Raw genomic sequence first — 23,936 nt, forward strand, 5'->3', positions numbered from 1 at the left:
GAGCTTCAAGAGGTAGTCACCTGAAATGGTTTTCCAACAGTCTTGAAGGAGTTCCCAGAGGTGTTTAGCACTTGTTGGCCCCTTTGCCTTCACTCTGCGGTCCAGCTCATCCCAAACCATCTCGATTGGGTTCAGGTCCGGTGACTGTGGAGGCCAGGTCATCTGCCGCAGCACTCCATCACTCTCCTTCTTGGTCAAATAGCCCTTACACAGCCTGGAGGTGTGTTTGGGGTCATTGTCCTGTTGAAAAATAAATGATCGTCCAACTAAACGCAAACCGGATGGGATGGCATGTCGCTGCAGGATGCTGTGGTAGCCATGCTGGTTCAGTGTGCCTTCAAGTTTGAATAAATCCCCAACAGTGTCACCAGCAAAACACCCCCACACCATCACACCTCCTCCTCCATGCTTCACAGTGGGAACCAGGCATGTGGAATCCATCCGTTCACCTTTTCTGCGTCTCACAAAGACACGGCGGTTGGAACCAAAGATCTCAAATTTGGACTCATCAGACCAAAGCACAGATTTCCACTGGTCTAATGTCCATTCCTTGTGTTTCTTGGCCCAAACAAATCTCTTCTGCTTGTTGCCTCTCCTTAGCAGTGGTTTCCTAGCAGCTATTTGACCATGAAGGCCTGATTCGCGCAGTCTCCTCTTAACAGTTGTTCTAGAGATGGGTCTGCTGCTAGAACTCTGTGTGGCATTCATCTGGTCTCTGATCTGAGCTGCTGTTGCGATTTCTGAGGCTGGTGACTCGGATGAACTTATCCTCAGAAGCAGAGGTGACTCTTGGTCTTCCTTTCCTGGGTCGGTCCTCATGTGTGCCAGTTTCGTTGTAGCGCTTGATGGTTTTTGCGACTCCACTTGGGGACACATTTAAAGCTTTTGCAATTTTCCGGACTGACTGACCTTCATTTCTTAAAGTAATGATGGCCACTCGTTTTTCTTTCGTTAGCTGATTGGTTCTTGCCATAATATGAATTTTAACAGTTGTCCAATAGGGCTGTCGGCTGTGTATTAACCTGACTTCTGCACAACACAACTGATGGTCCCAACCCCATTGATAAAGCAAGAAATACCACTAATTAACCCTGATAAGGCACACCTGTGAAGTGGAAACCATTTCAGGTGACTACCTCTTGAAGCTCATGGAGAGAATGCCAAGAGTGTGCAAAGCAGTAATCAGAGCAAAGGGTGGCTATTTTGAAGAAACTAGAATATAAAACATGTTTTCAGTTATTTCACCTTTTTTTGTTAAGTACATAACTCCACATGTGTTCATTCATAGTTTTGATGCCTTCAGTGAGAATCTACAATGTAAATAGTCATGAAAATAAAGAAAACGCATTGAATGAGAAGGTGCGTCCAAACTTTTGGCCTGTACTGTATATATATATATATATATATATATATATATGTATATAGTGATTTTAAGAATAGTAGGCAGATTATGTTTGCACTGCTTCCACATCCCATAACTCTTTGCTGTTTCCTCTGCAGCTGAGACTAAGATCTGTTTCAAGTACTACCATGGAGTGAGTGGCGCCCTGAGAGCCACGACCCCGTGCATCACTGTGAAGAACCCTGCAGTCCTGGTCTGTGTGTGTGTGTGTGTGTGTGTGTGTGTGTGTGCGTGTGCGTGTGTGCATGTGTGAGAATCAGTCTCAGGCTTAGTTCTGTCGTTATGGTTAAAACTTGGCATTGGGGGTAAGATTACATCAAGTAATTATAAAGTTACAAATATTTTAAAATCTGATTACTGAAAAGTGATCAGTGGTCAAGTACACATGATTTGTACCTAATGGAGCCACGTGGTGGTTCAAGCAAACATGTAAGTCATCGTTTGACCATGTGTGAACTGATGAGCAGTGCATCCTTGCTGCTACACCACTGCATGCTTTCAGGAATTGAATTCCCCCTTGCTACCAAGTTGTCTCCTGTATTAGCATTTAGATTTATGTGCATTTATTAGGACAAGCACAGGTGTGTGTTTGCTGGAATACAACTTGGTGTGTATTCTCTCTGTGGTGTACATAGTGTGATGTTGTTTGTTCTCTCTCAGGTGGAGGGCCTGGCAGAGCAGGTTGGCATCGAACATCCACGCAAACTGATCAGCTTCACTTTAACGGGTGAGTTGAGAAGTTTACATGATGGAAGACATTTTGACTCATGTTATAAAATGCAGATTTTAGTTACACACTGCCATGCAGATTGCTTTTGTCATGTAATCAATCTCAATAACAAATCAAAGAAAATTTGGAGCTGCAGTGAATGACTGCAAGTCAATTGGACAAAACCTTTAAAGACACAGACAGAATTTAGGTCTTAAGCTGAGTGATGCAATCTCGTCCTCAAGTTTGTCTCACAAAAGCTAGAGTAAACTTTGAAAACTGTGTGCAGGAAACAGAGAAAGGCAGGGAATGTTTTCAATTTTCTATAGAAGCTAGGATCGGGATTTTTAAAAGAAGTTACAGAAAAATATCAGCATGTAGCAGTACAGCTCGTTACAATAAAAGATTCCTTCAGAAGTGGCTTTTAGCTGTTTTGCCCCGCTGCAAGCCCAACCGTAGCATTAGCATTATTCCACATGACAACATTAATAAACCAGGAGGACATTGGAAGTGCTCTGATAAAGTTACATATCAAATGGGTCTCACTCCCAACTCGTCAAATATGAACGCTTGGTCAGTGGCCCCGGGCGTCAGATACTGATGCAGTGAGGCACCCTTTAGCGGTTACACTCGTGATGTGACCTTAGTAACAAACGTTTTACTGACCATGATGTTTTTTATCTAACCACCTGCTTTTGTTGTCTAAACATATGGAGGTAAACCTAAAAACAAAATCCTACATTCTAAGTTTATTGTAAAGGAACAATGCATGTAATGGGTGCAAATTGACATGACATCCCTAAGCGTCCAAAACTATTGCTGGAGGCATACCTGATTTTTTTATTTTTTTATTTTCAGTAAAACAAACTTACACAATAGACATAAAGCACCCAGTACTATTTACAGAAAATAACAGAAAGAAAGACAGGGGATTGATATCTAGAACTTCAGTCCAAAGCTGTCAGACGAAAGCTATGCTGGCAAAACAAGAGACTGCCCCTTCCGCCAAACAAACAAACAAAAACAAAACCAAACAAAGGAAAGCACATGTGGGTGGGGGGCTGCCGGAATATCAGTCAGTATACAGTATGAGGCAGAATTTGCACAGAATAAAGATAGATCACAGCTGCAGAGCTCATGAGTCATACAGTCAGGTCTCATCAAGCAATGTCAACTCCAGCTTCCATATCTTAAGGAAATATTTTTGTGAATTTCATTAGCTAAAGCCAATCTGCTCCATCGTAGCAATAGAAAGCATTTGTTAAGCCCCCTCCTGAAACATGGGGAATGTTTGAAAGGATGCCTATTTTATATTGCTTGGACAACCAATTAAATATGGCCCACCCAAAATGACCTTCCACACTGAACAGTTCCAGATAGAGCATCACAGTTTGATGTGTAGGTCCCACTGACCAGGGGTCAGTATTTAAGGAGTTGAGAGTGAGAATGTGTTGCATATATAATTAACCTATGGCTAAGCCACACCCCCCTCCACTCACTCGGACAAAATATCAACATTCAGTGACTGGCGCTATGGCAAGTGTCACAGTACACGGCATTTCGCAGGAGGCAATTGATGATTTTTGGAGACATAACGATCAGATGATTGAGAAGTAACCAAAGGGGCCTAAACTAGGCATTGGACGGATATTAATCATTTTATTGTTGAGCAGGTCGATGAAAAGCTTAAATTACAAGCCAAAATTTACTGGTCCCAGTGTAAGCAATAAACCACATCTCGTTGCCGTCACCATCAAAGACAACAAGATAGAGGATCAGCATTGTTCCACTGAAGTTAAGTTTTTTGGCTCAGAATATGAGAAAAGGATAACAGCTTTTTTACCATCTTTATCAAGAGTGTCTCTCCGTTAGTTTGGTGCTACAGTACTTACACTGAATCATTCAGCATAACGTTTGCCAACCTTTGTTATCTCTGCGATTACAGATAAGATAATGAAGCTAAGCTCCAGAAGTTAACGTTAGTTTAACTAGAGCCCTTTGGACAACAGCTAACAATGATGTACGATCACCAAAGTACAAAAACTCGAACAAAATAGGCTAATGAACTCCCAGCAAACAAGGTGACATGATAAACAACGCAGCTAGGAGCTAATGTTAGGCTAACTTTAGCTAATGTTAGCTAGAGATGTTAAAGATAACTTTATATTTCTTCCCAGCAAAGTGACAATATGTTGCCTCAAACACGATGTTGACTTACCTTAGAACAGATGTAGACATCCTTGTTAATCTTATTCACGGTGAGTTGATTTTGTGGTCTACCGCACAACTTTATCCAAAGGAGACACTTTTCTCGGTTGAGATGTGGTTTAGTAAAGGGTAAAAAATACACCCCGTCGCCCAGCCTCTCAGGATACCTTGTGACGGAGTTGCACGTACCCCATGCACACCGTTTGACCACTTTTAAACTTCAAATCTGAGAAAAAGCGTATAAACCGAACGAAACTGACTTTCTGTTATGCATTTTAAAGGACGTCCAGGCAGAGAATGTCGGAGTGTATGGGAATGGCTATATGCACTGTGATTGGCTTATCGCGTCTGGGGGCGGGGTTTAGCCATTGGTCAATTATTAAGATTTTTGTATGGACTCAGACAGAAAAGGAGTTTAAGGAAGGGTCAATAATATGACGAAGATATGACATTAGAGAACTTGTCACCCGTAGCACTTTCTTCTGTTTGTCATTATGCATCCGCAGCTGAAGTTTTATATTACAAGCAACTTCAGAATAGTTTAGTGTGGCTCTTGAAATGGCAGCATCGGTCAGTTGGTTGGTCCACCACATTGATACTAAATTATTACCACTGCAAATATGGTATGGATTTCCACAGAACTTGGTACAGATATTCATGGTTCTAAGAGGATGTGCAGAGGATAAGGATGAAATTTAGCACAGATAGACTTATGAATTAATAAAAATAATAACAATAGTAAATTATATATATACATAGCACAATTTATCCATAAAATGCAACACAAAGTGCTGAACAAATCAAAACATTTGTAATAAAAAAGGAGAAAAGGATGATAACAGTTAATAAAAATAAACAGAATAAAATTAAATTCAGTTAAAACTGCAGGCTAAGACAACATAAAACAACCATCGGTTATAAACTAATTTCAGGAGAAAGCAATGGCAAAAACAGGTGTCTTAAGATTCCGTTTCAACAGATTTAGAGCCCCTAAGACTTTCAGGCCAACTGTTCCAGAATTTCGGAGCATAATTAACAAAGGCTGCCTTACTGTGCCTTTTAGTTCTGCCCTCTAGAACAGTCAAGAGGTTTGAGTCAGATGATCATTAGGGCCTAGCAGGCACATATAATAATATGGTGGTTCCCAACTGGTGGATCACAGTCCAAACGTAGGTTGCGGGTTATTCTGAATGGACCGCAAGTGACTCCCGAACGTGTCAGGTTTGTGGAAAAGACACTTTGCCTTGTAGTGAAATAAAGTACGTTTCCGGCACAGGGCTTTTATGTTGCAATGGTGTTTCCTGCTGTAGAGAGAGAGACTAACAGACAGCTAAATGACAGAGACAGCAAACTAGCTGGCCAAACGAGAGTATGACCCTGAATATATCAAACTGTGTGGTCCTTGCACTAATGGCTAAAGAGAAATCTGGACTCTTTTGGTGGACCAGTTGGGAACCACTTCAATAATATATAATTTTATATAATTACAGTATAGTCATCATATAATTATAGTATAATAATAATAATAATAATAATCATAATAATAATAATGATTATTATTATTATTATTATTATTATTATATAATGTAATCACTTAACCTATCTTACCTAACTTTCCATCTAACATCTTTGCAGTACTTTGTTTGTGACCAATTACCTGTAAAACTCATAACAGCCCCATTAGCCTCAGCTGTACTTTGCATTTAGTGCTAATTAGCAAATTTTAGCATGCTAACAGAATATGCTAAAGATGGTAAACATGGTGAACATTATAACCCTAAACATTCGCATATTAACATTATCATAGTATTTAACCCTTTCTTCTTCACAAGCCTGCTGTAACTATTACTTTGTTCCAGATTTGCGGGCCACTGGTCTGAAGAAGGGCATGTTTTTCAATCCGGACCCGTACCTGAAGATGTCCATCCACCCAGGGAAGAGGAGCGTCTTCCCCATCTTCAGCCACCACGGACAGGAACGACGATCAGCCATCATTGCTAACACCACCAATCCCGTCTGGCATGGAGAGGTGACACTTTTATATACAGTACAGGCCAAAAGTTTGGACACACCTTCTCATTCAATGCGTTTTCTTTATTTTCATGACTATTTACATTATAGATTCTCACTGAAGGCATCAAAACTATGAATGAACACATGTGGAGTTATGTACTTAACAAAAAAAGGTGAAATAACTGAAAACATGTTTTATATTCTAGTTTCTTCAAAATAGCCACCCTTTGCTCTGATTACTGCTTTGCACACTCTTGGCATTCTCTCCATGAGCTTCAAGAGGTAGTCACCTGAAATGGTTTTCCAACAGTCTTGAAGGAGTTCCCAGAGGTGCTTAGCACTTGTTGGCCCCTTTGCCTTCACTCTGCGGTCCAGCTCACCCCAAACCATCTCGATTGGGTTCTGGTCCGGTGACTGTGGAGGCCAGGTCATCTGCCGCAGCACTCCATCACTCTCCTTCTTGGTCAAATAGCCCTTACACAGCCTGGAGGTGTGTTTGGGGTCATTGTCCCGTTGAAAAATAAATGATCGTCCAACTAAACGCAAACCGGATGGGATGGCATGTCGCTGCAGGATGCTGTGGTAGCCATGCTGGTTCAGTGTGCCTTCAATTTTGAATAAATCCCCAACAGTGTCACCAGCAAAACACCCCCACACCATCACACCTCCTCCTCCATGCTTCACAGTGGGAACCAGGCATGTGGAATCCATCTGTTCACCTTTTCTGCGTCTCACAAAGACACGGCGGTTGGAACCAAAGATCTCAAATTTGGACTCATCAGACCAAAGCACAGATTTCCACTGGTCTAATGTCCATTCCTTGTGTTTCTTGGCCCAAACAAATCTCTTCTGCTTGTTGCCTCTCCTTAGCAGTGGTTTCCTAGCAGCTATTTGACCATGAAGGCCTGATTCGCGCAGTCTCCTCTTAACAGTTGTTCTAGAGATGGGTCTGCTGCTAGAACTCTGTGTGGCATTCATCTGGTCTCTGATCTGAGCTGCTGTTAACTTGCGATTTCTGAGGCTGGTGACTCGGATGAACTTATCCTCAGAAGCAGAGGTGACTCTTGGTCTTCCTTTCCTGGGTCGGTCCTCATGTGTGCCAGTTTCGTTGTAGCGCTTGATGGTTTTTGCGACTCCACTTGGGGACACATTTAAAGCTTTTGCAATTTTCCGGACTGACTGACCTTCATTTCTTAAAGTAATGATGGCCACTCGTTTTTCTTTCGTTAGCTGATTGGTTCTTGCCATAATATGAATTTTAACAGTTGTCCAATAGGGCTGTCGGCTGTGTATTAACCTGACTTCTGCACAACACAACTGATGGTCCCAACCCCATTGATAAAGCAAGAAATACCACTAATTAACCCTGATAAGGCACACCTGTGAAGTGGAAACCATTTCAGGTGACTACCTCTTGAAGCTCATGGAGAGAATGCCAAGAGTGTGCAAAGCAGTAATCAGAGCAAAGGGTGGCTATTTTGAAGAAACTAGAATATAAAACATGTTTTCAGTTATTTCACCTTTTTTTGTTAAGTACATAACTCCACATGTGTTCATTCATAGTTTTGATGCCTTCAGTGAGAATCTACAATGTAAATAGTCATGAAAATAAAGAAAACGCATTGAATGAGAAGGTGCGTCCAAACTTTTGGCCTGTACTGTATGTATACTCAGAGGATGTGTCCAAACAGGCTTTCACTCAGACACACACACATTCGCTCTCAGATACAATATGTACTGACTGCATTTGTTTGTCCGCCTCTCTGCAGAAATACACGTTTGTAGCACTAATGACAGACATCCTGTACATTGAGGTGAAGGACAAGTTTGCCAAGAGTCGACCGATCATCAAACGCTTCCTCGGTCAGCTTACTATCCCTGTGCAGAGACTTATTGAAAAAATACCAGGGTAGGTGTGAAACATGCAGACACAAGTTCATGCAGGAATAGAAAGTACATACTCTGTGTGTGCTTTATGTAACAACAGTCAGCTTCAGTTCAGTCAGAAGGACATTTTTATGACTTACTCTCATGGCGTTAATGTATCTGTTTTTCTCTTTGCTGTCCAGAGTCCAGCCTGTGAGTTTCCCCCTGTGTCGCCGCCTGCCTACTGAACATGTAAGCGGCCATTTGCAGTTCAAGGTGGAGCTCACATCGACTGGGCCTGATGGTAAATCTGGCTTTAGTTTAATTAGCCACTAATACATTTTTCTTGAAATTTGTTTCTCTTAACAACACAACCTTTTGTGCCTGCTGCAGGTGCCTCTCCTGAGTCAATCATTGGCATTTCGTCCCTAAATGGAGCTCCAGGGACTCCCTCTGATGATGAAGACCTGCCCCATCATCTTCCAGGAGTGGTCTCTTCTGGCCCTTCCCCTACTGGCTCCCAGGGCTCCCAAAGCATGTGGGAAGGTGGGGCCACGGCCTACCCAGAAAAGGACTTGCCTCTTGTTGGAGCTCAGGGTAGATTTGTGGAGCATGAAAGCCTGTCATGCCATGAAATGCTCCAGAGGTCACTCAGTGAGGGCCTTGATGCTATCGAGGCCCCCAAAGGCCCTGGTGAAAGACCCCTGGGTGCGGCCTCGCCTAAACTGCGCTCCAGCTTCCCCACACACACAAGGCTCAGCGCCATGTTGCACATCGATTCAGATGAAGACGATGAGAGGTCTGGAGCCAATGACATCATTCCGGTGCCACTGTCACCTCTGCTGATGAATGGGGTACCTCCAGATGTCGGTGGCCCTGATGAAGATGATGCGTTTACTGAGCTCAAGCAGAAGCCGGAGCAGCTGGAGCCAACAATACTGGAAGAGGAGCCCGAGGGTGCAGGCGCTTTGACAGAAGACGTGCCCCCTGAGGCAGAGGTGGCCCTGGAGATAGGGGCAGGTCTGGACCTGGAGGATGTTTTGGAGCCAGATGTCTTCTCTGAAGTGGAGGAGGCTCCTTTCACAGAGGCTGTGTCCCATAATGCTATGCCAGAGGGTGAAGTACATGATGAAGGAAGGGGGCCTGGCGAGGACGCCTCCTCAGAGATTGACACCTGCTCCATGGCAACAGCCCCACAGACAGTCTTCTCATCATCAGAGAGCTGTCCAATCACAGTGACAACTGCTGTGGTGAGTTCATTATCCTTATATGGTCATAACCCAAGATTCAACTCTGTATCTTCTGTATATTTTGCTTTTGTCTAATTTCCTCGTTCCATGTCTTTATCTTCTTTATCTCTGAGTGAATGTGTAGCTGCTATGGGCGAGTGTCATTACTGTACCCACAGTGCACACATTGTACTGAGCAGCAGTCTCCGCTGGGTCCTAGCTCCAGCTGAATTCACGTGACACTGCACCATAACATTCTGCTGTAGCACCATCATTCCACGTTCAGCATGCAGTGTTAAATGCATATTCTCAAGCAGTGTGTTTGGAGGGGATAATGTTGCCTATTATCCGATTGTCTTGTACCAGTAGTGATTTTCAAGGAACAGAACTTGAGTGGGAACCAGTGATCTGTGTCCACTTTGATGGGATTTTTAGACAAATGTTCAATGACTGTTTCCTTTTACCACTTGTGCCTACGCTCCAATGCATATTTGCATGAAGTTCAATATTACTCAGCTTTCTTTTGTTGCCTTGGTGATGGTGCCAATGCTGCCTCATGTTGTGAGCTGGCTTTGGGGGTGACTAACTCTCTGTAATTCACAGATATTTGATAACAGTAGCTGTGAATCATGAATGGCGGTAAAAAGAGAACTGGGTGGCCCTGTTTACTCCTATGAAAGTTGCTCAGTGGCATATGAGACCAAAGAAGTTCAACTGCCATGTATAAATGATCCGTATGATCGGCACTGCCTCTGCACTGTGTGGACCATAGAACAGGCACACTAGAGACTTCTGCTGGTGTTGCTAGATACCTCTGGTTTAGCACTCTGCTCCCTTGAATGGGGACGAAATTATTTGATTTTGTGTCTCTTCTGGACTTTCCAAATGTTATCTGATGGAATGCATCATGTGATGGTGTATTTACATTGTTTGGCCACTACAAAAACTGGCATCAAAGCCAGGCATACTTCCTGGGGGCCTGGTGCGAATGCCTTGCATAGATACAGATGGTAGCCTATATCTGGGAATGCCCACAGATCATCACGTCCTTTGATGTCGAGGGGGAAAACAAAGCATTCACTTACATGCTGATGAGTTGCTGAATGTCTTTCTACACATCCAATAAACTTTAAAATCCAGAGTTAAAGGGTATTTTTCAACCTAGACCATATTTTCCTATGTTTTTGTGTTTAAGTTATTAATGGGAACAATATATTTTCAAAGTGGTCCAGTACTGTGCCAGAGCAGCAGCCAGGCTGCAATGTAAACACTCAGGGCATGTTGGTATCATCAATTTATGTCCAATAAATGTGCTTATTTTTGCCATTGACAGGCTCAGATTTTTATTTTAAGTGTCTGACAAGACTAGACCAGACTAAATTTAAAATAACAATAATTTTATCCATGTAACACACACTTTATTCAGAGTCGACAGAAACAAAACAAAACACAAAGAAATCATCTTGGTTTGTCTTTCCACTGTTTTAATAATCACCAACTTGGATTTGGTTGAAATAAACCTTTGATTATTCCAGTTAGATGTGTCAACATGCTGCCTCTGACACGCTAAAGTTACTGTTTAAAAAAATTGAGTGTGGTGGTTTTGGTGATGGCGATTTTTGGGCTTCTGGTTTCTGGTTAAACAAAAGGGATCTAATGCTTTATCAGAACAGTACTAGGTTGTCTAGACACACAAAAAAGTTGTTGGCCTCCAGGGGTTTGTGTAGTTTTTGAGGTTGCAAATCCGTGTGTGATAACTTTATAGCGCATCATCAAAACACAGGCTAATGACATTTAGTAACATCAGTGCTGCTTTACTGTATTGAAATGTGCATGGAATTCACTTAAACATGTTGTCTTTTACATCATAATGTTAATGGCTATAAGGTGCTGATATCATGGTAAGTTAAATTCATTGTATATATAGTATACCCCGCCCCCTAAGTATAGTTAGACACTGAGGGCCGAATTCACAAAAGGATTGCGTGGCTTTTGCGGCTGCTAAACCGATATAAATAAGTAAGTAAGTAAACTTTATTTATGGAGCAAACAGATACCGTCTAATTCACAAAGCACGTGCAGAGGGTGAAATGCTCCACTAACTGTGCTGCCAAGCAGATTGCGTCTTGGCGCTCTGGTGTTATTTGCACGTATTTAAATGAGGTTATATGCATATATTTGTGCAGTTGTGGTGCAAACTGGGCACTCCTCTGTGGAAGCCTCTCGCCCAGACTTTCCAGTGATCATCTGTTAAATCAGTCTGTAAATAATATTTTGACATTATTATTATAATCATTATTACTTTAATGGCATCCGAAGATATTGATGCGATGAACAGGTGACAGTCTGCAGTCGGCTATCAGCGGCCACAGTTCATTCTTTGTGAATTAGGCCCTGATGGTATCTATACCAGTGTATATGTATGATTAACTTACTTCAGTGATGTAATTTTTTTTATTGATTCTCCTCTATAAGATTATCATTCAGTCAGGACAACTTGAGTCAATGAAAACTATTTCCATTTACAGTATTATATTTGGCAGTATGGCTCTGTTGTGGGGCCTCTCAGCCATTCCTCAGGCCTACACAGAGAGCCTAAGGCGGAGAGAGCACACCTCTCCGCCCTTCCGTGCGCATACAAGGAAAGCCTGAGGCAGAGACAGCAAACCTCCTTGCCCTTCCATGCACCTATGCATGGCTGTAAGGCAGGGAGAACAGCAGCAAAGATGCCCCAGGAAGAGAATCAATGACAAACAGAAATGACATTGATAAGTTAGAACCTGCATGAAAAGGAGGAGCTGGGGTAGAGGCTGGTTGCAAAGCGGCCTGCAGAGGAAGAAGCAACAGTAGGCAGGCCAAAGCAGTTTAAATAGGGTGCCCTGAATGAGATTTGCCAATTGGCTGCACAGAAAGGAATCATGTGATCGATCAGCTGACTCCCTCCATCAGTTGATTGGGCTGTTGGAGATCAGCTGATGTAGCTGGGATGTGAGCTGAGCTTGACTAGCTTGTCCTGCCTGAACTAACGCTATGCTCAATATTTGTCTGTTGTTTTCACTCATTATTTTTTTTTATTTTGTGGGATATTTTGTAGGAAGCGGAGGAAGGAGCTGAGACGGCCATCGATCCAGGGGGAGACGTCATTTCTGGAACCCCACCAACTAATCAAGCTGTAGACGATGAAGGAGGTGGGCAGGTTGCTACCACTGAGACTGCAGGAGAAGGTCCCCCACCCTTCGAGCGAGAGGTGGTTGAGGAGATCATTGTGAGGAGGCTGAGCCTGCAGGCTGCTGGGGGCATGGCTGAGGAACAGGAAGGGGAGGAGACAAAGCCGCACGAGGAGGTTGGCTCTGCTGATTCAGAGCAAGCCACCACAGAAACAGATGGAGAGGAAGGTACTCAGCTTTAAACTTCTCAGTGTTATCTGGCAGTAATTTATTTTTGAAATGAAACGGTTTGGGCTCTGGTTGGATTTTACTGTCCAAAAGGTGTTTCACCTGCTTAGAAGTTAAGCTGAACAAAGGTGCCACTACAAACTAAACTTTTACCATTCTCATCATATTGTATGTTTTCTGTGTTCAGGCACTCACGTTAACGGCCATCCTGTACGTTCGCTTCCTTCTGTGCGTCATGACATCCACAGATACCAGCGTGTGGACGAGCCTCTACCTCCCAGTGAGTGTGTGTGTCTGCATGCACCGTATTGTTTGTCTATTGTGTCTGTGTGTCTTTTTGTTTATGTGTCTGTGTTTGTGTATGTGTCCATACTGAATGACCCTAACTTAAACTACACATCCTGAGCCACAAATGAATCACATGGCTTTCTTACTTTATAGTGAGATATGGTGGAAAGAGGATGTAAGTAAAATTATCTGAGGTTTTGCATTTCTTTATAGCCACACTAGTAGGGCTTCCAGTGTCTGTCAGCAGTATATCAGTCCACCCACTCCAGACTGAAATATCTTGATGATTACCAAAAATGTTTTCAAAGACGCTCATGCCCTGCAGATGATAAATCCTAATGTTTTTGGTGCTGTTGTGACTTTTCATCTATTCCACCTTGAGGTTTTCCTGTAAGATATGGTGATGATTATCAGGTGGACTGTTGTGAAATCTGGTAGAAGTGAAATAACTTTACTGAATCTCTGACTTTTCCTGTAGCACACACGTCAGAATTTTAGTTTGTCCAATACTTTGGTTTATGACATAATCACTTAACGGTTCTGTATGCAACATGCAGGACATCATTATGGCAGCAAACCACTATTAGTCGTATAAGGATATAGTAAAGTTATGGCACCCAGAGCAGAGAATAAGGTCATACTCCCTCTGTGTGTGTTGTAATCTGAGCTTCTCTGTTGTTTGTTCTGATAAGCCGGTCTGGTCATGCGTGCATGTTAGTGTATGTGTGTATCCCACTGGCTCGCTCATCCCCACTGCTTCATACTGCGCTCAAACTGTGGTTACTGCTGATATCGGGACAGCTTCGTCACAAAGGTGTAGCACCCACCCTGCTGTTCCCCCCTGGTTAACACCATGAGCTCTGTGAGCAATGTTGCAGTTGTTTAGTGCTGGTTATGGAGTTAACATCATTAGCTGGTAGGGCTGCCACTAACGATTATTTTCATTGTCGACTAATCTGTCGATTATTTCTTCGATTAGTCAACTAATCATTCCATCGAAAAATGTGTTAAAATGTTGAAAAATGTCGGTCTGTCTCGCCCAAACCCCAAAATTACGTCATCTAATGTCTTGTTTCATACTCATGCCAAAGGGTTTTAGTTCACTGTCATGGGAGAGTGTGTAAAGCTGCCAATATCTGAACGAGGAAGCTGCAGTAAGAGTATTTTGGGGTACTTTTATAGTACTTTTCTGTGAAAAATGACTCAAACCGATTAGTCGACTACTAAAATAGTCACCGATTATTTTAATAGTCGATTAGTCATCGATTAGTCGACTAATCGTGGCAGCCCTATTAGCTGGTAGCTGCTGGCTAAGCCACCGGCACGTTGAGAACCATGTCCAGACAACTCGTATGCTCTTTTGCTTGAATTACTATTATTAATATCAGAAAATGTAATGACTCACAGAACTAAGATAGTTAACATGGCAAACATTTAAGCTGCTAAACATCAGGATGTTAACTTTGTCATTTAGAGCAGTGGTTCCCAACTGGTCCAGCCCCGGGATCCAGATTTCTCCTTAGTCATTACTTCAAGGTCCACACAGTTTAATACATCCGGTGTTATACTTGTTTTTTGCCATGTCATCGGGCCAGTCTGCTGTCTCTGTCAAATAGTTGTCCGTTAGTCACTCACTCCACAGCAGGAAATGGCACTTCAAAATAAAGTGTGTTTCTTTACAAACTTTACACATTTGTAAGTCATTTGTGAGTTTGTGGGCTGTGGTCGAAAAGTTGGTCACGGGTCCATTACGAATGGACCCTCAATCATTCAATCAATTGGCTCATCCTCAGAGAGCTACTACTGTAGCATGTCGGCAAACTAAGAGTTTGCCGACAGTTAAGTTAATTTTGACCCAGAATTAAAGACCATATACAATAATGGACGTAGCTACCGTGATGTCATCCATTTGTCTGTGGACTGTGGACTCCCGTTTTGAAGCCTCAAATTCAGCTCTTTGGCTGTCACCAACTTGTTTTTTTGGAGCCAGAAGTGACCATATTTGGGTGAGAGGCAGGCACTCTGGAGCGGCAAGGGGTGTATCTGACTTAGAAGCCTAGGACACTATTGGCAGACAGCCTGTCACTGAAAGTGTCCAGCCCTTAACCATGAGTAATTTTAAATCGTAATAAAATGTTAATTAGTTAGTTATAAAAAAACTTCACACCCTGTACAGTTGTCATGAAGGGGGAAATTAACTGACCGTTTTCTTGTTCCAGACTGTAAACACGTTTATTTCTTCGGTAAAGTTAGTGATTTTAACATGGGGGTCTGTGAGCATTGACTTACTCTTGGAGGCAGCCTCAAGTGGCCATTTAAAGAACTGTAGTTTTCAGGCATTTCAGCGTTTCATTTTTCAGCCACACAGGTTGCCACTTGCCCAGAAGTAGATAAAGAATAAAAGATTTCTGATCACTGATGACTTTATTCAGTTGTTGATGTTATCATCAAGTCATTAATTGCTGGCTAACACTTATATTTACAGTTGTGTTCCCCTGAGGCATTAAACACCTACTGTGTATCAATTATTAATCGCCTCTTAGACTGGGAGGCTCGGATCGACAGCCATGGGAGGATCTTCTTCGTGGACCACGTGAACAGAACCACCACATGGCAGCGTCCCACCGGACCACCTGCCCCGCAGGGCCTCACTCGCTCTAACTCCATTCAGCAGATGGAGCAACTCAACCGCAGGTGGGTTTTGTGAAGAGAAATGTATTGCAATAACCATTGTGTTTTTCTCAGCAGCAAATGCCATTATTTGATGCCATTAAGTATAGCAAAATGTTCAATATGTCACTGAACAAGGTCTTACTATTATCACTAGAGGATTTAAACAGACGACAGAATCAAAACGAACTGACAAAAATGTCCCAGTGTCACAGACCTGTCTTTTCTGTTATGTATTCTTTATAAAGCGACATTGTCTGAATATTTTTTAGTTTTTTGAGCTAATGTAACTTTGTATTAACAAAGGTATACAAAGGCTTTCAGTAGAGAAATTCAACCAGCTTTTGCATTAATCTCTCCTTGCTAAACATGCCCCTGTCTTAGTGCCCCCCTTTTTATTTCACTTTTAGAGAAATTATTTAAGTACATAGTTTTATTAAGTAAAAACCTACATTCTTTGCTGAAATAGTAGAAAACTATACTTTCACTACAGTAACTTTCTCTTAACTCTCGATCACAGGTACCAGAGCATCAGGAGGACCATAACAAACAGTGATCGGGCAGAGGAAACCCCAGTTGACCTGCTTCCTGAACCAGAAAGTGAACTGTTGCCTCACTCCATTTCTGGTTAGTGTCAATGGACCTTTTAGAGAAAAACACACAAATTGAAAAATTAGAGGTTTCATTTACCAGAGCTCTGCACTATTTTTGAGAAAAAAATATTTGCCCAATTATATGACTCACCTCTTGAAAATGATTCATCTCTTGAAATACTACAGTAATCCATGAGTCTAAAAAAGCTATTGTGTCTCAAAATAGCTGTAGTCTGTAGTCTGTTTCCTTTAAAACCTGACAGATAATGCTGGATATGAATATGAGTTTTTTTTTAATTAAATAAGTGTCTTTTGTTAGTGTCTGCCTGTCTGGGAGTTTGAATAGTACGTGTTGATTTTGTTGCAGAATACCGACGAGAAAGTGCTGTCGCTCACTCCAGTGGTCGCTCGCGTCTCTCTCTGCTGCTCCAGTCACCCAGCGCCAAGTTCCTGTGCAGCCCTGACTTCTTCACCGTGCTGCATTCTAACCCTGTCAGTCCAGCATGCTTCAATTCCTCTGTTACCTTTGATCCTGTGCTCCTTTTACACACATCTGTCTACATACAGGCAGACATACAGTATCACTGCCCTTAAACATATCATTTTGACTGGTTTAGCACTCGCCACAGTCATGGGACTCAGATACAGTTAATGCTGCCTGAATGAGTCACAGTGTCAGTCTGCCGCCCACAGTGCTACATTTCAGTACACTACTGTAATGTAGCAATGCTGAGTGTGTGGCCCATTGTTGTTGTGTAGTAGAAGTCATACAATGCTGAAATAGTTAACCAGCTTCTCATAAGCAATGATCAATGATGGAAATCATTTCTCTCTTACCTCCAGTTGTACCTGGCCATGCAGATAAGTTTTGGTTTATGTGCAGTACAGGTTTAGTTGCAAATACCAAAGAACCTGGGCATGCACAGAGAAAAAAAGTGTTAAGCATTGTTACAGACACAAAGGGTAGTGCCACAATATGTTGCAGTATAGTGTTAAAACATGTTTAAAGGTATACTTTGCAGGAATTGTCTGGTCTATTTGTAAACAAAACATTCAAATTTGGCCCCTCCTCCCCACAGTGCTTATATGCACACAGCAGGCAGCTGTACAGTTGTAGGTATGTTACATTTATTGTAATGGAAAGCAGATACTTTAGCAAGCTAACTAGGCTAACCGCCAGCGCATATCTGTCCAACAGAAAACAGGCCACCTCTACATCACTCTTTATCCTCTCCTTCGATGCTCGACAGCGACAGTAAAAGCCCACCGAGATTCACTCTCAAGCTTGTCGACTTGCCGTTTTGCCTCATTACATTTGCATTTTTTTCAGTACTGTGTCTGCTGTTTTTTTTAGCTTCCTCTTGGATGCATGCTGCTACTACCTGCTTGCTACTTTTTTGTGAAGTCCCAACCTCATCTGCACACTGTCGGTTTGGGTCTACACGCTCTCAAATGTCCCAACTACAGCCCTATATGCTTTTTATGAATGTTGACAAAACAAATACTGGTTCAAGTCTTAGTTTAAGATTCAAAGTAAGTCTCCTGCTCCATATGCCATATGGAAGTTATGGCTGAAATCAATATAAGAGCTGCGCTCTTTTGTATTATGCGGTTCTGATTTTTCTCTAAAACTGCAAATATTTAAAGATAACTTGAAAATGCTACATTTTAGATTCAGTTACTAAAGCAAAGTGACATTTTCCTATTTTAACACAATTTTAACACCATACTGTATGCAGTACTGACCCAACACTACCCAGCGGGCACAGGGTGTCAATATGACGGCAGAAGGAAGTCAGACTCTTGCATCAGACAGATGTTAAATTTGACTGGAATGAAAATCGGGTTGATGATATTTTGAATGTCAAATGACGTAAGATTTTCATGTTGTGTGTACGTAATGATTATGACATTTTGCAGACTTTGGGTTTTGGTACCTCATGACTAAATATCATAGTTCTACATCAAGATGACGTTGGCATGAGTCATTTGGAAGATGTTGGAATTTGCTTAACAGCACATCTTAAAACCAACAAAATATCAACATCATGTTTCATCAGTTCAAACTGACCTATGGCTAAGCCACGCCCCCCTCCACTCACCCGGACAAAATATCAACATTCAGTGACTGGCGCTATGGCAGGTGTCACAGTACACGGCATTTTGCAGGAAGCAATTGATGATTTTTCGAGACATAACAATCAGATGTCATTGAGAAGTAACCAAAAGGGCCTTAGTTTATCTCTTTTGTCACTCTATAAGTCAGAAAATAGTCTACACACAACAGTAATAGAGAAATCAGTTTTCACCATGTATTTAAGAAGAAAATGTATATATCAGGCTGTGAATTATTTGTGAACAAGCCTTTGGAAACTGGAAATTTTGGTGCATCAAAGTGCCACTGAAGTTAAGGGTTTTTGGCTCAGAATATGAGAAAAGGATAACGGCCTTTATACCATCTTTACCAAGAGTGTCTCTCCGTTAGTTTGGTGCTACAGTATTTACATTGAATCATTCATAACATTTGCCAACTTTGTTATCTCTGTGATTACAGATAAGTTAATGAAGCTAAGCTCCAGAAGTTAACGTTAGTTTAACTAGAGTCCTTTGGACAACAGCAAACAATGATGTATGATCACCAAAGTACAAAAACTAGAACAAAATAAGCTAATGAACTCCCAGCAAACAAGGTGACATGATGAACAACGCAGCTAGGAGCTAACGTCAGGCTAACTTTAGCTAACGTTAGCTAGAGATGTTAAAGATAACTTTATATTTCTTTCCAGCAAAGTGACAATATGTTGCCTCAAACACAATGTTGACTTACCTTAGAACAGATGTAGACATCCTCATTAATCTTATTCACGGTGAGTTGATTTTGTGGTCTACCGCACAACTTTATCCAAAGGAGACACTTTTCTCGGTTGAGATGTGGTTTAAAGGGTAAAAAATACACCCCGTCGCCCAGCCTCTCAGGATACCTTGTGTCAGAGTTGCATGTACCCCATGCACACCGTTTGACCACTTTTAAACTTCAAATCTCAGAAGAAGCTCATAAAACTGAATGGAACTGACTTTTTGTAATGCATTTCAATGGACGTCCAGGCAGAGAATGTCGGAGTGTATGGGAATGGCTATACGCACTGTGGTTGGCTCATTGTGTTTGCGGACGGGGCTTAGCCATTGGTCAATTGACGATGGCATTAGGTGTTGTTCTGACATTGAATTCTGGTCGCTCAATGTCACAACCTAAATTCAACCAATAATCAACATCTAACATTATTGGTGGCCAGCCAGGGTATTTAAGACTGTAGAATGTCTAGCATCTAATTCAAGTCATTTTTAATTTACTTGATTAAGGACATTTTGTGGATAAAAAAAACATCACAATGGCATTAGGAATATATTATCCACGTTGTCTTCCATCTTGAGTGAGAGAACTGAAATGACCGCAAAGCTGTTCTCTGGTCTGCTTCTTGTCCCTCTCTGATGACCTCATCTTTCTGCCCTCTCTGCCCAGAGTGCCTACCGCATGTTTACGAGCAACACCTGCCTGAAGCACATGATCAGTAAGGTGCGTCGGGATGCTCATTACTTTGAGCGCTACCAGCACAACCGCGACCTCGTCACCTTCCTCAACATGTTCTCCAACAAGCAGCTGGAGCTTCCCCGCGGCTGGGAGATGAAGCATGACCACACTGGAAAGGTGTGTGAGTGTGTGTTTGTGGAAACCCTCAATTTTTGATTATTTACCTGGGATTACACTTGAGATTATGTGCATCAGATGATTGTAATCTCTGCCCAGCTGTCCAGTAGACTTTACCCTTTTATAATCCTTACTTTTAGTGTACTGCATGTAAAGATGTGTTTCTGTATGAACATATTGGGGTTCATCAATGCATGACCAGGGGTATTTACATCTTAATCCTCAGCCCTTCTTTGTGGATCACAACTGTCGCTCCACGACCTTCATCGACCCCCGGCTGCCCCTCCAGAGTTCTCGCTCCACTGGGCTGCTGGCCCACCGCCAGCACCTGAGCCGCCAGCGCAGCCACAGTGCTGGGGAGGTGAGAGACTAGCCGCCACTGCACCACTTGTCACCTGGAGTCAACTTAAGGCTAGGAGAGAGACACTGCAATGTTTATAGAGGCCAGTTTGAAGGAGAAAAATGCTTCGCTAGTTTCTGCATTGTGGGCATAGGCGGGGGAGTTATCCTGCTAGTCCCTGTGGTGGAGCCATCGAGCAAGGACATTAGTGCTACTTTCAATGCAAGATTTTTAAGACCTCAAATGTAGTTGCTTTTGACTAGTCTTTTGAGATACTGGAATGAGTGGAAATCCTCATAAACACACTGTATGTAAATATGATAAGGAAGAGAGACAGTTTCCTTCTGTCTTGTTGCCACTCATCTCTTCCAAAGCATCACTCAGTCAGTGTCAAATATAGTATTGATACTACAGTATGCTACCTATCAACACTAGGGGCCACAGTGAACATGAAAGATAGTTTTTGTTGCCTCTTAAGTCAATAGTACCTGCAGCATTATTGGGTTCACTTATCTGGTTAAGGTAATGGATTTTGGATAGGTCTCTTGTTAGGAAAAAACTGTGCATTGCATGCTAATGTAGCAGGGCATGTGTTTTAAAAATCATCCATGCTGATGCATTCAACTGCTTTTCGGAATATCTGATATCTGAGACTGCTGAAAAATAATATTTTTATTACAGGCAATCACAATTTTTTCTGTTTAGCAACACCCAGAAAGACCCATTTCTTGCTATGTTTGGCTTTTTGTGATACAAAGAGAATGCATTTTTATGCTTCTGCATCAGCAGAAGCCATGGCCAGAGGTATTAGGTTTTCCAGTTGTCCGTCCAGCTGTATGCCCATCTGTCCATCCTGTTCTTGTGAACGCAACATCTCAAGAATGCCTTGAGGAAATTTCTTAAAATTTGGCACAACCCTCCACTTGCACTCAAAGATGAACGGTTAAGATTTTGGTGGTTATAGCTCAAAGGTCAAAGGTCAGTGTGACCTCACAAAACATGTCCTTGGCCATAACTCAAGAATTCATATGCTAATAATGACAAAATTTCACACAAATGTCTAATAGGATAAAATGATGATTTATATCCAAAAGGTAAAAGGTCAGCTTCATTGTGACATCATAATGTTCTGCAAAAACACTTTTCTAGAAAACTCTCTATCTCAGGAGCAGAAGGGGAGGCATTTGGTCAGATACTGAATTGGTGACACTAATCTTTGAAACTGTGCTGATTGTATAGATCTTCTGTGCTGTCGGGGGGAAGATGTGTGTGAAGCATCCCTGTTTTAAAACAGTGGCTCCCAACTGGTCCAGCCAGGGAGTCCAGATTTCCCTTAGTCAGAAGTTCAAGGTCCACACAGGTTAATACATTCAGCATCATACTTGTGTTTGGCCATGTCATCGAGTTCATTTGCTGTCTCTGTCAAGAAGCTGTCCGTTAGGCACTCACTCTTCAAAATACAAGCTCTTTGTTGGAAATTTACTGTGCTTAAAAATAATGTGTGATATTTACAAACTTGACACAATTGCAAGTCATTAGTGGTCCATTCAGAATGGATCTGCTACCCACCAGTTGGGAACCACTGTTTTAGAATATGTAACTTATTTGCAGCAACATCCGTATTTGAAGCAATGTCTACTGTCATGGTTACAGCTTTGTGTTCTCTCCTGGTAGTCCACTACAAGCTCATTAGTCTTGCTTATATTGAGCTTCAGGTGATTGTTGATGCACCATGTAACAATAGTCTTTAACTGAACACAGCATTTTTCTCACTGGAAATTAATCCCTGGAATCATACCAATATAGATATGGCTTCTGTTTTGGGTCTGTTTTGCCTTTAATGACAGGATAGTTTTTGAAGTGTGAAAGGGGACAACGTGCAGCAAAGGGCCGTGGGCTGGAATCGAGCCCCCGTCGCTGCGGCAAGGACACTACCTTTGTACACGGGGCGCCTGCCCTACCTACTGAGCTACTGGGCGCCCCGTAACTTCCGTTTCTCCAAAAAATACATGTAATACCTTTTGTTAAATTGCTTTGAAGTCTTCACTACGTTATATGAGTCTAGGCAGACGTGGATGAATACCTGTTTCAAACAAGTTTAAGTCTCTGCAAGTCATAAACTGACACAAATGGCAGCTTGGAAATCTTTGGAAAATGGTTGGCAGAAACATAGGTAAGAGTTTTGTGGTTAATTCGCGAGAACATGCAGAACTGATAGGTATCCAGCTGGAGTTGAGGTCAGTGTTGGCTGAAGACTGGCGGGTGGATCGGCCTCAGAACTAGGATGCGACCTGAACTGTAGTGCTTCCTTTTGTCACAGGTGGTGGATGACTCTCGCCAAACCAACCCACCCGTCATGCCCCGACCATCCAGCACCTTCAGCGGCTCCAGTCGGAGTCAGTACCATGACGTGGTACCTGTGGGTAAGTCAGACAGAATCACATGTATGCAATCATTAAGTGTAAACACACACAAGACTCAAATATAGATGCGCATTTCTCATTTCCTCCAGCCTACAATGACAAGATAGTGGCGTTTCTACGGCAACCCAACATCGTCGAGATCCTGCAGGAAAGACAACCCGAGCTTGCCAGGAATCACTCGCTAAAGTATGTCCCTCACTCTGTCTGTTTTCGGCTCCATTCTTCCTCCTGTCTTTGTCTCATTGTTTCCTTTTGTCTCTCCCTCTCTCTCTTTCTCTCTAGCCTTACTCACACCCAACACCTCCATTATCATCAGTCAAACTGAGCACACAGTTAACCTTTAATCCTAATGGACTGTGTCAGTTTACCCCCTGACGTGTGTGTGTGTGTGTGTGTGTGTGTGTGCAGGGAGAAGGTCCAGTTTATTCGCAGTGAAGGAGTCACTGGGCTGGCTCGCCTCTCTAGCGATGCTGACCTCGTCATGCTGCTTAGGTGAGTGCAGTACATGTGCGTTTGTGTGTTCAGGTGAGGGACTGATCATCTGTCACTTGTGAAAACTATAACCAGCTTGCTCCAGCACTTCTAAAAATACAAGTCTACTTCCCATTTTACCCACTGCTGATGCTACACCGTTCTTAGATCTGTGTGTACTTATGTCTTGTCTCCAGCTTATTTGAGGAGGAGGTGATGTCATATGTACCACCGTTACTCCACCCAAGTTACTGCCTCTCGTCTCCTCAGAGCTCCCCTGGTGAGTGTCTGTCTCACTCTGTCTGCATCAAGTTTATTGGCATGATATGCCTTTTTAATAAGTTCTTTCTTTTTATTACATTTCACACCTTCCACCATGAGGTTTGGTTTACATTGTCTTACTAAATAAAAGAAACAATTTCATAGTACCTTCATACAGTATATAACATTGGTTGTATAACACATATAACACTTATACCCCTTTTCCACTAAAATTAGCACGTTTTTAAACACAGATAAACCTGCTAAAAATAGTCTAAAAACTTCTTTCCCATTGCCAATAGACCAGCACTGTGTACATGGCTCTGCAGCAGATCAGTATTCCTTTCTGCGTGTGGAAAGTA

General features: G+C 42.3%; 1 protein-coding gene across 3 annotated transcripts in view; it reads left to right on the forward strand.

The window, feature by feature from the left end:
* The window catches only part of hecw2a (HECT, C2 and WW domain containing E3 ubiquitin protein ligase 2a), a 62,506-nt gene that overhangs the window by 21,859 nt on the left and 16,711 nt on the right, over nucleotides 1-23,936 (forward strand). Inside the window, exons 4-20 of one of the 3 annotated variants that reach the window (XM_033617766.2) lie at nucleotides 1,501-1,595; nucleotides 2,063-2,129; nucleotides 6,179-6,348; nucleotides 8,102-8,241; nucleotides 8,402-8,502; nucleotides 8,592-9,448; nucleotides 12,522-12,822; nucleotides 13,010-13,102; nucleotides 15,654-15,804; nucleotides 16,301-16,407; nucleotides 16,741-16,865; nucleotides 19,894-20,079; nucleotides 20,306-20,440; nucleotides 22,722-22,842; nucleotides 22,932-23,028; nucleotides 23,251-23,334; nucleotides 23,511-23,593. In XM_033617766.2, the coding sequence (XP_033473657.1) occupies nucleotides 1,501-1,595; nucleotides 2,063-2,129; nucleotides 6,179-6,348; nucleotides 8,102-8,241; nucleotides 8,402-8,502; nucleotides 8,592-9,448; nucleotides 12,522-12,822; nucleotides 13,010-13,102; nucleotides 15,654-15,804; nucleotides 16,301-16,407; nucleotides 16,741-16,865; nucleotides 19,894-20,079; nucleotides 20,306-20,440; nucleotides 22,722-22,842; nucleotides 22,932-23,028; nucleotides 23,251-23,334; nucleotides 23,511-23,593 (2,913 nt within the window). The remainder of the gene's footprint in view (nucleotides 1-1,500; nucleotides 1,596-2,062; nucleotides 2,130-6,178; nucleotides 6,349-8,101; nucleotides 8,242-8,401; nucleotides 8,503-8,591; nucleotides 9,449-12,521; nucleotides 12,823-13,009; nucleotides 13,103-15,653; nucleotides 15,805-16,300; nucleotides 16,408-16,740; nucleotides 16,866-19,893; nucleotides 20,080-20,305; nucleotides 20,441-22,721; nucleotides 22,843-22,931; nucleotides 23,029-23,250; nucleotides 23,335-23,510; nucleotides 23,594-23,936) is intronic. The other 2 variants (XM_033617767.2, XM_033617768.2) reach the window with 2 other exon arrangements.

Source organism: Epinephelus lanceolatus, chromosome 14 (assembly GCF_041903045.1).
Source record: "Epinephelus lanceolatus isolate andai-2023 chromosome 14, ASM4190304v1, whole genome shotgun sequence".
Taxonomy (NCBI): Eukaryota; Metazoa; Chordata; class Actinopteri; order Perciformes; family Serranidae; genus Epinephelus; species Epinephelus lanceolatus.